The sequence below is a fragment of the Lutjanus erythropterus genome, chromosome 13, assembly GCF_056507025.1.
Source record: "Lutjanus erythropterus isolate fLutEry1 chromosome 13, fLutEry1.hap2, whole genome shotgun sequence".
Taxonomy (NCBI): Eukaryota; Metazoa; Chordata; class Actinopteri; order Lutjaniformes; family Lutjanidae; genus Lutjanus; species Lutjanus erythropterus.
In genome coordinates, this window is record NC_139329.1 from 12,428,690 (window position 1) to 12,441,584 (window position 12,895).

At 39.0% G+C, this 12,895-nt stretch overlaps 2 protein-coding genes across 2 annotated transcripts; both read left to right on the forward strand.

Moving 5' to 3' along the window:
* On the forward strand, positions 1-5,330 carry fam169b (family with sequence similarity 169 member B). The gene is given in 9 exon segments (XM_084735088.1): positions 1-182; positions 509-611; positions 688-773; positions 1,857-2,019; positions 3,139-3,321; positions 3,652-3,777; positions 3,888-3,949; positions 4,803-4,990; positions 4,992-5,330. Coding segments are annotated over 9 exon segments (1,161 nt in total). The 5' UTR covers positions 1-56; the 3' UTR covers positions 5,116-5,330.
* A 1,152-nt stretch (positions 5,331-6,482) lies between these two features.
* arpin (actin related protein 2/3 complex inhibitor) lies at positions 6,483-12,552 on the forward strand. The gene is made up of 6 exons (XM_084734115.1): positions 6,483-6,784; positions 7,269-7,344; positions 8,313-8,445; positions 10,051-10,257; positions 11,495-11,655; positions 12,002-12,552. The coding sequence occupies exons 1-6, from the start codon at positions 6,693-6,695 to the stop codon at positions 12,008-12,010; spliced, it is 678 nt and encodes a 225-aa protein (XP_084590241.1). The 5' UTR covers positions 6,483-6,692; the 3' UTR covers positions 12,011-12,552.
* Positions 12,553-12,895: the final 343 nt, after the last annotated feature.

Genomic DNA, 12,895 nt, shown 5'->3' on the forward strand with positions numbered 1-12,895 from the left:
GCTTGCTGATGTTGTAAATGTGTAACTACCTCTCAAACAGCTGTATTTGAGAGGCCATGTACCCTGTAGACCTTCCAGCTGTGGATGGCACTGAGATGACATCAGCATCTGAACAGTACCTCTCTTCTTTGGAGTCAACGCCTCATAATTTTGAAGCGTTTCAATCATCACAGACATCAAAGGTACCATAAGTCTCCTTTTTTTTTCTTAAAGTTGACAGTGATGGTGGTTTTTACTCTCTCAGATGGAGTATAGGCAGAAATATACAAAATATTCACCTCTTAATTATGCATTAATTTAAGTACTGTTAACAAATGGGGGCATGCTTAGGGCAAGTTTGCAAATAAATGCTAAAATTGACTAATTTGGTTGGAAGAGGTTAGGCTCCTGAAATGTTTCCTTTGTACTGACATTGGAGAAAGACCTACATGTTTTGGGGAAAAAGAGTAGTGTTTGTTACTACGCTGCTGTAGATGAAGTGCATGAAGTCGTCTTCTTTTCTGCTCAGGTAGCGATAACAGCAAACAATGTAAGGTGGTTGCAGCTGTTTGAAGATGACCAACCTGACTGTACACTGTTGGCGCTTCACCCTCCAGATGATCCAGCTCAAGGTCTGGGATTAAACACATTGCCCTTATCAGACACACACAGAAGACAGAGACTAATGCTTTCTACTCTGCCTTTCAGTGGTGGCTGTATACCTGCATGGGGAGTGGTGGTGCGTGGATGACATCCTACGGACGTCCAGCAAGTCCAGAAGTGGCTTAATGTTGGTAAGTGTGCTTTTGTACATCTGTTTGTATGTCAGCATCATGAAAACACAAATAAACAGATCAGTGTTCCCACACAGGTCTGAACAGTGTAGAAAGAAATGCAATTATCTGATTGTGTAATCATTTAGTCTAAGTATTTATCTATACTTTTTTCATATTTATAAATGATAAAAGGGCCAGATTGAGCTTATTAACACACACAAGTTAAATCTGCATTGCAATTTTTTCATAGTGATCTTGGGAAAAACTCCTGAGATACAGCCAACATTAATTCATGCTTATGTAAGACGGAGCCCCATTGTGAAATATGTGGCTTTGTTTTCAAACTAAAACATTTGGTCTGGTGGTGATCAAATCTCTAATCTTTTGCCTGGTTTGTTGGTTTATGGTTATGTATCTCGCTCCAGATGCAGGAGAGCCCAGGTTCAAGTCCCAGATGAACTTTAATAGTGAAAGTGTGACAGGGGCTTTTAAATCTTGTTGTACTTACATTCGTCTGGTATGAATCACTGCACACTCCCTGATTATGCGTGTCCAAAGAAATTTAGCAACATATCCCACAGTTTTCTCTTCCATGACTCATACAGCTTGCATGAGAAATCATCCTTTTCAGGATTAAACATAACAGGTATTTAAAGATATGAGAAAAGATTAGAGTTTATATAGGAGATGATGGTGAGTTTAATTCTGTGTAAACTTGCCAGTAGCAGCAGCCATTATAGGCCATGAAATCAATAGTTGTGGCTATAAACCTTCTCTTGCTACGGCATACTAAGATGTTGTTAATTATGTAAGTTCTAATTCAAATCTTGGTTCTTGTCATTTGAGAGTTAGACACATTCAAATTACCATTTGCAATATGAAAACCAAAAATCAGTTCAGCTATAACTGCAACCATGACCACTCCCAGCTTCCCTACACTAGATTTTAATGGACTCCAGAGGGAATAACTGAGGTCTTGCCAAATTTGGTCTGAGCTGCTTGCTCTTAAAACCAAAAGTAAAAACAACCAAAACATTTATTCACTGTATTTATTTTTGCCTGAGCCGTGTGTGTATGGTTATTTTGTTTTCGTCTCACCAGGTGCAGTCGATTATGGAGAGGGTTATCATGTTCCTGCTCAGTCAGGTAGTGGAGAGGTCCCCAGAGGACGAGGTGTTGTTCTCCCTGCACCCCCGCACAGAGAGCTGCAAACTGCTGTGGAGAGACAGCCAGGCGGTCGGCTTCTACACCGTCAAACACAAAGGTAGGAAGATGCATTTTTACATGCCTGCTGCAGTTTTAACACTGGTAGCTGTTTCTCCTTAAGGTCACGGTTGATTTACCATAAACCACTACAACCATCTGTTGATTCTACACTTCTGCACACCACATGACTTAAAAATAAAGTCAAAAGTAGTTTTTCATCAGTGGGAGAATTGATAGATGTACTACATAGGGAGGCGAGATGCTGTATCTTATAAGTATCTTATATAATCCTTAAAGAAAAACTGTGATTTTTCGCTATGGTCAAGATTACATTCTCTAATTCTTGTTAATCCATACCAAAACAAAACTGCCAATGAATCTGGGTTGCAGGGTCCTATGCTTTTATCCTGAAAGTCTGATTTTAACTGTATATTTGTATGTGTTGATCAGTGTGATATAGTGGTTTATAATTTATGTAATGAAATTACAGTGATTCACTTGAGACTTAAAGCTTTGTTTTTTAATATATATGTTTTTTTTTACATTAACAGTAGATAAAATGACTATGACTGTTGGCAGATTTTCTGTCATGACAACACACCTGTTAGAGTATCATATAGATGGATGCAGAGACCATGAATCAACCTTTTTTAGTAGCCTGGTTTAACACACTGGAAGTGCATTTCTTCGTGCTGGTCAGCTAGTGATTCTGCTCCTCTGCTATTTTCTAATCACGCCTAGAGCTGAACTAATGTCATGAAGTCACAACTTTTTATGTGTTCTTGGGTAAAAAATGGACCCTCCTTCCCTGCTGCCTGTCTGCTGCTAAAAGTACAACAACAAACAGTATTTATACTATTTCTAATAAATGTAGTGGATGGCAGATTGTCATATTTCATCATGTAGAGGAAAAAATCAGGGGAATTGAAACTCCAGGAGAACAGCAGGGATGGAAATGAAAAGTGCTGGAAATCATGGCAGGCATATTTCATCACTTGTCAGAATCGTATCATTTATGTCACATATAATAGATCAGTTACATAATTTATGGTAGATTATCAGTGTCTTTTTAGGCCAGATTTTTTTCACTTTGTGTTCAGCCCTGTTGATTAACAGTTATTTATTGTGATGGACTGTGTTCATTTGTACAGTAATCCCTCTCTCACTCATACTTCAGGCAGCTTGTGTGACAGCTGGAGTGGTCACGGCTACCTGCTGCCTGTTCTGGACACAGTGCTGGTGAGGAAGAGCTGGAGGAGGAGAGGCTTTGGCCTCCAGATGCTGGAGGATTTCTGCTCCTCATTCTCCACAGAGGCATTTCTGGGAGTCAGCTCTCCATTATCACCCAGCATGGTGGGAGGTCAGTTAAGGTTCTCCTTTATCCTCCCTCAACTCCCCCACGGATGATTTGTCATATTTGTCAGGAGAACGCACATTTCCTGACATTGGTTGTTTCATGCCTTATGGGAGCAACTATCAAAATTAGTCGGAATTGTTTACACACTGAAAAGTTATGACACACCAACAATCAAATAGTTTTGTCCTGCGGTTGCATTTTAATCTCAATTTCCAGACCTCCCCGCAATCCCAGGTCATAATGAATGTGAAAGCTGAGGTGAACACACTTTCTTTTGTTAACTCTATAGCCACCCGTCACCAGGCTGTATGTTTGTGTCTCCTGGGTGTTCAGTGTGCAGGGCGTTCCTGCAGCAGCACGAGGAACATCGGGAGCGTCTGTATGAGGTGGAGGCTCCAGGGGATTGGACTCAACGACGAAACATCTGGCTCAACATCCAGCTGGGCCGCTACTCACTGTGTAAGAATTTCACATTTTAGATATCATCCTGCAAAACTAAAAATATTCCCAAAGATTCCAAGTGTGCTTCTCCACTTTCATGTGGCTTCGTTTGACACTTATCTTTCTAGGTGTTAAGGAGGAGAGTAGTCCAACATGACGTGAAATACAGAGGAATGGCTCCTCTCAGAGGGTGAGAATCAATTTTTATTTTCTCTGCTTATGTTAAGAGAATCCTTCCAAAACACTTTTTAAATTTAAAACAGCTACTTTTCATGTAATGGGCCAATACTTTAGTTTTTTTCCAGACCCACTACCAAAGATGTTCTGGATGGATTAAATCATCTGTCCCTCCTGTCCTGGGTTGTGCAAACTTATAGTTTAGAAAAGTGTGTAATCACTGGTGTACTGAAGAGGGCCCTGATGTTTGCAAAAGGCCACTGTGAATGGCTTAAGGTTAGATAAAATGCCCTTTAGGATGTCCTTCCATTGGACAGAATATAATAAAATTCCCTGCAAGGTGTCCTTCCAGTGTACAAAATCTAATAAAATTTCCTCTTGATTGTCCTTGCAGTGGACAAAGATGATAAAGTTCCCCCTAGGGTGCCCTTCCAATGGGAAAAAAACACAATGCACTGCCATATAGGCTGCCCTACATGCTAGAAAAATATTTGGCCTCTACAAGCCTTTAAATAGTTAATAATTTCCTGTGTGTTTTTATTACAGAGGTGTAGCACTAATGTATTTTAAGTCAAATAATAAAACAATTTAAATCTAAATCAGGGATTGGAACTGTTCGACCACAAATGTATTACGACTTTCACCACTCTGATGCCCCACCATGTACAGCTTTTGACCATTTCTGTTTCTCACCTCTTTTCCTCAGACAGCCTGAGTCTGTCACTGTATATTATAATATATAGTATATAATAATAATGAATATTATGGAATACATATGTAAAAATGAAAGCTGACCCCTTTACCAGTTGGCTGGTGTTTGTCTGACGAGTCATTATGTTGTCTCTTCTTGTTATTTTGAGATGCAGACTTACAATTGTAGACTGGACCTGTCCTCATTCAGCACCTGCAATGTGATCATTTCACCCGTGAAAAGCTCTTCTGAAGAACAAACGAAGCCTTGTGATCCAATCCGAGGAGGAAGCTGCCGGAGCAGCAAGATCTCTGGAACAGGATGTTGCCCTGCAGCTCATGCCAATGAGCTGGACCTCCCACCAGACCAGTAAACCGTCCCTAAACACAAAACAAGCTCAGATATCCATGACAACTGTGACTGCAGAGCCCTGCAGGGAGACATCAGATGTGGAGATGCAGGCATTGTGTGTAACATCAGCCCTGTGATCTTTGTACTGTGTTTTTTTATGAACAGACCTTTTTAGACTGGGTGTCTGGGTGGGACAAATTACACCTTTATCATTAGGACAGGGAGTTTGGTGGCCTCACATAAATTCTCAGCATAGGTCTGCCGACCTTAAACCTCATAAGAGAAACTGAAAACACCTGTGTGGGTGTGAAAGAGCCTTCTCTACCTCACAGATAAAGCTAAACAAAATTAATCAATCACATCATTCATGAATTATATGTACAGCATTGAAAGCTTGGGATTAAGACATATTTAAACTGGAAAGTAGCCCAGTGTGTCTTTTTAACTGGAGGCATTTAGGTTTGTATCTTGAGTCACTGAGCATCTTTTGGGAAATACACTGATTTGTTTTCAGTTGATACTGTCCTTATGTTCATATGGTAAATATGAACCTGGAGCCAGTTAGCATAAACTATAGATCGTATGTTAAACAGGCATAAACAGGACATACAGGGAAACAGCTAGCATGGCTCTGTAACAGATTACTTCTATCAGCTGTGCTTGGTCAAAAAAATCTAGCAAAATGTTTTCATCTAACTGAATATATTTTACAAAACTACTCCTTAAGTCAATTTAAGTGTATAGATACATAAATAAACAGATGAAAAAGCATGAAACATAAGTAACTGAGTACACAAAAGTGGTTCACAATAATGGGAACAATATAAAGATGCAATAACTTTATAATTTTAATAATGCAAATATGTTTGGGGGTTTTTTTTCACGTTACAGCAAATACATTTTTGCTCCTTGTAATATGGAAGTTGTTTATATGACATTGATGCCAATAAAGCTGAATTTAATTGAATTGGAAGTCCGTTTCTGTCAGGAAAAAGGAAATAAAGGAAAACATTATAAATGAATGAAAAAAAAAAAAAACTCATAGTAAGATGAAATTTTGAGATTTGGTACATGTGCTAACACTCTCGTGCTCTTAGCTTTGCAGCACTTGCTACTGTGGAGCAAATAACACATTTGTGATTCTCATTGGTTCATGTAGTTTGATGACATAATGTCCAGCAGAGATCTAGATGGATACCACACAATGAAAATACTTCGACTTTATGTCATTCATCCAAACTCTTGGTGAAGTAGAAGCATCGAAGTCATATCTGCAAAATGTACTTAAAGTATGAAAAGTAAAAGTATTGTGCAGTAAAATGGTCCCTGTTAGAGTTTACTAGTATGTATGATGTTGTTGAATTAATACATCTGCTGCATGCATGTTGCTGCAGGACCTATAGTAGAGTTTTTACTTTAAAAGTCAAATTTATAAAAAAAATTGACTTATTGTTTCATAAGCCTGACCTTAAAATGACAATTTTTTTTATTGCTGAAATGGTCTCTCATGTTTCTGTGATTTTGACTCCGTGTCTACGTTAGAGACCTCTTGTGTTTCTCTCACTCCGTGCCTCATGTCTTGCACAGCTGTCACCCGCCGGCCGATGCTGTGTGAAAACCGAGCGCACCCCTCTCACATCGAGGAACAGGAAGTCAGGAAACAGGAAAAATCTCGGGAAAAAAGTTACAATCAGACACATACAGTTTATAAAAGATGAGCCGAATTTATCACAACACGTCTTTACAGAACAAACCAGTACACAATGAGAGATTTGACGGCGTGTGGTCTCCATCCACGTATGAACGGTAGGGTCTCAGTCAGCAGCTCACTGTGATCATTTACATTTTGTTCGCAACAGCAAACTTAAAAATCAGCCACTTTTTCTGTTGAGCAGGTAGATTTAATTTTCGCACTACACACTTATTCTTGCATAAATAATTATTAGTTGTGTAGTCTGTAATGAATCCCCTCATGGTGTTTATAGTTAGGCTCTGTATTGTGTCTCAGTCCTAACACTAGAACAACTGTTTATCCTAAAAGATGAACATTTCCTCGAATGACTGCAGGTCAGATGAGTAGCTGACACTTGGCTAAATAAAGACCTGAGCTTAATGTGCAGCAATTTGCCACATCTGTTCTTTTTTGTTAGGAGTTTGGTTTGTAGGTCTCACTTATTTGGGTGAACAGACATTTGAATTTTTTGCACATTGCTCTCCAATGAGCAACAGAATGCACTGTTACAAGTGGAAATATAATGCCTTTGACGTTTGGTATTTTTCTTGCTCACAGTGGCCAGGGGGTTCTTCTGGAAGGAAAGCTACTGGATGTTTCCAGACATGCAATCAGTGACAAGAACAATCAAAAGGTAGTACAGCAAGCAAAACACAGTCAGAGTCTTAACCTGGCTTTATTAATCTGCTACAGCACTTTCTCCTCTCCCAGGAGACAACATAATTCATCTGTGTATAAGTGAAGTGTTCAGTATAAAACTAAATATAGATGATTGTTTTTTTTTTCTTCCGTAAAGTCTTTTTCCTCATGTTGTGATTACTGTACCATGCTGTGTGTATTACCATCCTTTTGATTTTGAAAATGTTGAGCAAAATGATTGAGAGCCACTGTGCAAGATGAAGTCATTCATCATTTCATTTTTACAGGCCAGAACATCAATATCAAAGTAAATAATATTTTTCTCAGTGGCTGTAATGTATTACATTTGTTTGCCATTTAATTAGATGTAACTAGTTACATGTGAGTAGTTACATACAAATAGTACTGCTATGCTATGCTATTTGTATGCTATGGCCAAAAACATGTTTTGTGAGGTCACAGTGATCTTTGTTTATTAAAATGTAATCAGTTCATCTTTGAGTCCAAGTGAACATTTGTGCCAAATTTGAAATTCCCTCAAGGCACTGGATATCACATTCACAAGAGTGGGATGAGCCAAAAACATAAAGCCTCCAGCTACAGCTGTCCCAGGCATGAGGCCATAAAACAAGGTTTTTCACAAATGGTGAATCTCAGAGGTCCTTCAGCATGCTGTCATAAATGTTTATAAATGTGCTGATTGGTCCAGTAGTATGCAAGAGTAGTTGCAGATAGATCTATTTATCAAGCGCACAAACACTCAAACACTCAAACACACAAACATACATACACAGTCAATTGCATAATCCCCTCCAGGCTTACGCCTGGCGGAGGAAGTGTTTTTTAAAAGAATAAACATGTCTGTTACCATCTGTTGTTGACAGAAACCCAGACACTTATCAGTGTCAGCATTTTGGATTGACAAAAATGTCCGCATTGTTTGTTTTTTACTGTAATTGGCAGGTCCGTTTCTACGTTCTGTACATCAAACCCAGCCGCATCCATCAGAGGAAGTTCGATGCCAGTGGGAAGGAAATTGAGCCAAATTTCAGTGACACCAAAAAGGTCAACACTGGTTTCCTCATGTCCTCCTACAGTGAGTACATAATAACAAGTTGAGTTAATGTTTGCACTTTGTCTTTCCATGCAATTTCCTTCTGTTTGTTTTTTGTTTTGTCTTCCACATACTTGTAGTTTCAGGTTCGCTTTGCATCTGTCTGTCCACTGTGCAAGTTCAGACTGGCCGAGCGAGTGTTCCTAAGAGTTGTGGTCAGGTCCCAGTCTCCTCTGGCACTGTGTGTTTGAAAGTTCTGGACTGTAGCTGCACACTTGGATCATAAAAGCGAGGGACTTAAAGGCAAAAAGTCCAATTTGTGAAAGACTGTTGAATGATGAGGATGCTGCATTTGTTTTCAGAAGCCAAAAATGTGGTCATTGTCAAATAAGAGCACACAAAGATTTTCTTATGATGCTAATGATGATTTTAGAGATCTTTCAATTTAAAGATGAATTTCAATCAAAACAGAAATTAACAAATTTCATTTGTACTAACTTGCATCACTTACATGTGCTTTTATGGACCTGACTTCAAAAACAGCTTTCACACAGACAGCACCAACATCACTGACCCTACTGAACCTCAGACATTTGACTAGAGCTGCAATGATAAATCAATTAATCAATTATGAATTAATTAATTAATTGATCAAAAATAAGGTGCTAACACTTTATGAACAAGAACCGAAAGAAACGAAAATAACTGATGATGATGAGTATGTTGAGTGGTGTCTTTATATTGACACAGTTCCTGCTGCTGGTTGAATCCTACCACTGAACAACTAATACTAGATAGAGCTGTCTGTTACGTGTGGTACCCTGTCCTCTGTCTCTCTGTCAGTCTTGTCTCCCTCCTCTCTCTGCCTGCTGCGCACTTGAGTGCAATGAGACAAAAAGTTGTTAAGAGTGTTAGAGAGTGCAGAGACAGGGGACAGCAACACATGTGATGAGGAGATCTTTCTCTTCCTCTTTTTTCTCACCAAGCAGATTACCACCTCCATGCACATTTAGGTGCTGGGTTTTTTTTTTTGTTGTTTGTTTTATTTTGTTGTGTTAGTTTGGGCTGGATGTTACTGGAAGTCTTAGATATTCATCTCTTTTGTTTACTTTAGGTTAAGTCTTTGTTTTCAGGTAGTTTAGAGGGAGATGCTGGGAGCGACGGCCCACCGTGTGATTGGCCCAGCGTCTTCCCTCCTTTTGTTCGTTTTGGCCGGGGTCTCCGGCCCCTTTTGTTTTGACGTGGTTTATGTTTGCGTTTTGTTGAATGCTTTGGGTTAATTTATAAATAAAGCTTGTTGGTTAACTGTTATATTTTTGTCTGGTGTTCATTTTCATATGTTGCAGCCTCCTTCCCCTTAAAGCCTTAGTTCCCTTTTTGTATGGAGGCCGTAACATTACCTTATATGGACTCACACGTGGAATAGAAACACGCTGCAAATACCAAAAATTATTTCCTGTGTTTCTCAGTGCATTTCTGTGTTTAATTGTATTTTGCTCACTTTGTGCTATTTAGTTTCTGAACTCCACGCATGTGTAGTCAAATTGGTGAAGATCTTTTAGTGTCTGTGTTGAGCTCTGAGGATGACTGTAGCTCTGAAGTCCTTCCAACTTAATTAGCTTTGATGTGTATTTTCTGTCCGTACAGAGGTGGAAGCTAAAGGGGAGTCAGACCGTCTGTCAGAAGAGCAGCTGTCAGCGATGGTGAACAAAGCCGAGCTGGTGAAGATAACTGACAAGCACCGACCCAGCGGGACCTGGGCCTTCTGGTATCCAGAGACAGAGATGGACAAAACTGAGCTAGAAACAGGGCAGGACGTGCGGTTGAAGACCAGAGGAGACAGTCCTTTCATCTGTGAGTCTGTATTATCATGCTGTTTGTGCTGCTTAGTTGCTTCCAGAGAATTACCAGTGAAAACAGAAACAGTGCGTGCACAACATCCGGTGTGTCCTTGTGTCACATTAAGGCTGAACAAGAAAGAATACTCTATTGTATGAATCCCACGTGAGCTTCAGGCTAACCATTTAAAGGAAGTTGTCTAAAGTGGATCTTTGTTGGGAGATACAAATGAAATTTATAATTTATTTTCTGACTGCGTAAGATGGACCTGTTTGTCAAAACCAGAGGGCCCTTTTGTTTTTCTTGTCCTTCTCATTGGTGGAGCTTACCCACACACTGACCTCCGTGGCAGTGGGGAGTGAATGAAATTAAACTTTGAATTTTGTTTTTCCGGTCTCTGTCACGGTTTCATAAGTAACCTCAAGGGAAATGAACGGAGTTTGACCTCTTTTATATTCAGGAGAGTCATCCAGCCCTTTGATATTCAATAGTCAGTTTGGAGTGGACTGGAGTGCTTTGGTGTGTTCACAGCCTCTACTTTTACACATCTCATTTTGGAGTTCCTGAGGGGAGTAAAGGAAAAAGTAGTCAAAAAGTAGAAAAACTGTAACTGCAGAACTTCATCGTGTATCTATATGATATCTCAGTATCTTCATAAATATGTGAAAACTGATTTTTATGTTTATAATATAAGTTGATCTTCCATTTGCAGTCAAGCATTAAGCCAGCTCATCCACCAATCACTTCAACCACTTAACCTGTAACAGGAATAGTTTTATATAGAAATGTGGCAAATTCTCGCAAAAGAACACTGACAGTATGAGAACCTTTTATAAGGTACCTTTCTTTTTGTTTGATGCTTCTTCTGAAATAAATACAAAATAAATAATGTGAAATTTTATTCAACAGATGAAATGATACATACATAAATGTAAGATATAATAAATAATGTGTAAATAATTAATTGCACAATCATATGAAAAAATAAATGTTTGCAAATATACAAATACATGTCAGTTTATTTCTACATTTCCACAGAATTTCTGCATTATACCATTTATGTTTGCATTTGTAAACTTTTTATGAGTTTATTGTTAAACTAAAGTTTTGTTTTGTTTTTCTCAGTTTAACTTGTGCATAGTTTATTTCTGTTTTATGTCTGGTGCTTTTTTTCTAAAGAACCTTGTGCTGTACGCTTCTGAAAGGTGACACATAAATAAACTTAATTTCTTCTTTACTTTTGTGCTTTCAGTCTCCTTGGCCAAGGTGGACGGCGGCACGGTGACCAAGTGTAACTTTGCTGGAGATGAAAAGGCTGGAGCGTCGTGGACGGACAAGATCATGTCTAACAAGGCAGACGCGGTCAGCACTGAGAAGTCTGGTGAAGGAGAAGGAGCAGAGGAGGATGAATGGGTGAAGCCAGCTACCATTTTCATTATTTGATTTGTATTTAGTCATATAGTGGGTTTGAGACTTTGGTTTGTTATTAATAAGGAAAGTAAGGCGTAGATAAATGTTGTACTCTAAGTGGACAAAGGAAAATAACGAAGCAAAAGGCGATTGTTGATCATTTCATTCTATATTCACTTATTTGTAGAAAACAAGTGTATTTTCACCCTTCTCACTCAGATTTCATGACCCATTAATTAAGTAATTGGCTACTTAAAAATGTAGAGCTGCTCTGCAGCCCATGCTGCTCCCATTTCCTCCAGCACTCATACAGAGAAGGCTCACCTCTCCCTCTTTGTTTCTCTCTCAGGATGATTGAGCAAACCGTCTCTTCCATCAGCCTGAAGTGTTTGGCCCCGGTCCAGTCTCTAGGTTGAACTTCTTCAGCTTGGCTCTGTTCCCGTCTCTCTGTCCTCAGACTGGACTCTGATGTCTCACTGGTGTACTGAACCTCTTACACATGTGGCCTCAGGGCTGGAAACCTTGCGTCAGTATGGGACCAGACCCTTCCAGCACCATATAGTGCATCTGGCTGTTAGCTGTGATACAGACGGTGTTTTTTGAAACTTCGCCCTTTTTTTGTATACTTTGGATTTATACCCATACGTTTACGTAACTGGAACTTGAGCTGTACATTTTTTCTTTCTTTCTTGGTTGATTCTACTTCCTTTGTGGTTTATGTACAAGTGCACATGTGTGATTTTTATGCAAACTCCGATTCCAAAAAGTTGGGACATTGTGTAAAACATAAAAAAGACCATTGAAAGTGTGTGTACATTATGACACACAAAATATGACAACGGAGACCTTGAACTGTTGTGCCACTGAAGCCATATATCAAGTAAGACTGAGAAAGAATTTCGCTTTTGTTTCCTCTGTTCCCAAAGTGGTAAAAATGACCCAACATTTTTGAAATGTGTTGGAGGCATCAAATTCAGATATATTGTCTTTGTACCATATTTAGTTGAACATAAGTCAAAAAGGATTTGCATTTCACACAAAGTCCCTGCTCTTTTGGAATTGAAGTTGTGAATACCCTGGTACTAAATGTTGGTCCCCCCATATTGTTATTTATGTCCTGTCTATAGAGACATCCTGTACTTTTAAAATCTGTCACCAAAGTTTAAACACAAAGAACTAATTTAGTTCTGTGTGATAACTTTTATAGTTATAGTATTTAGGAATGTTTTTTCCTAACAGTCAT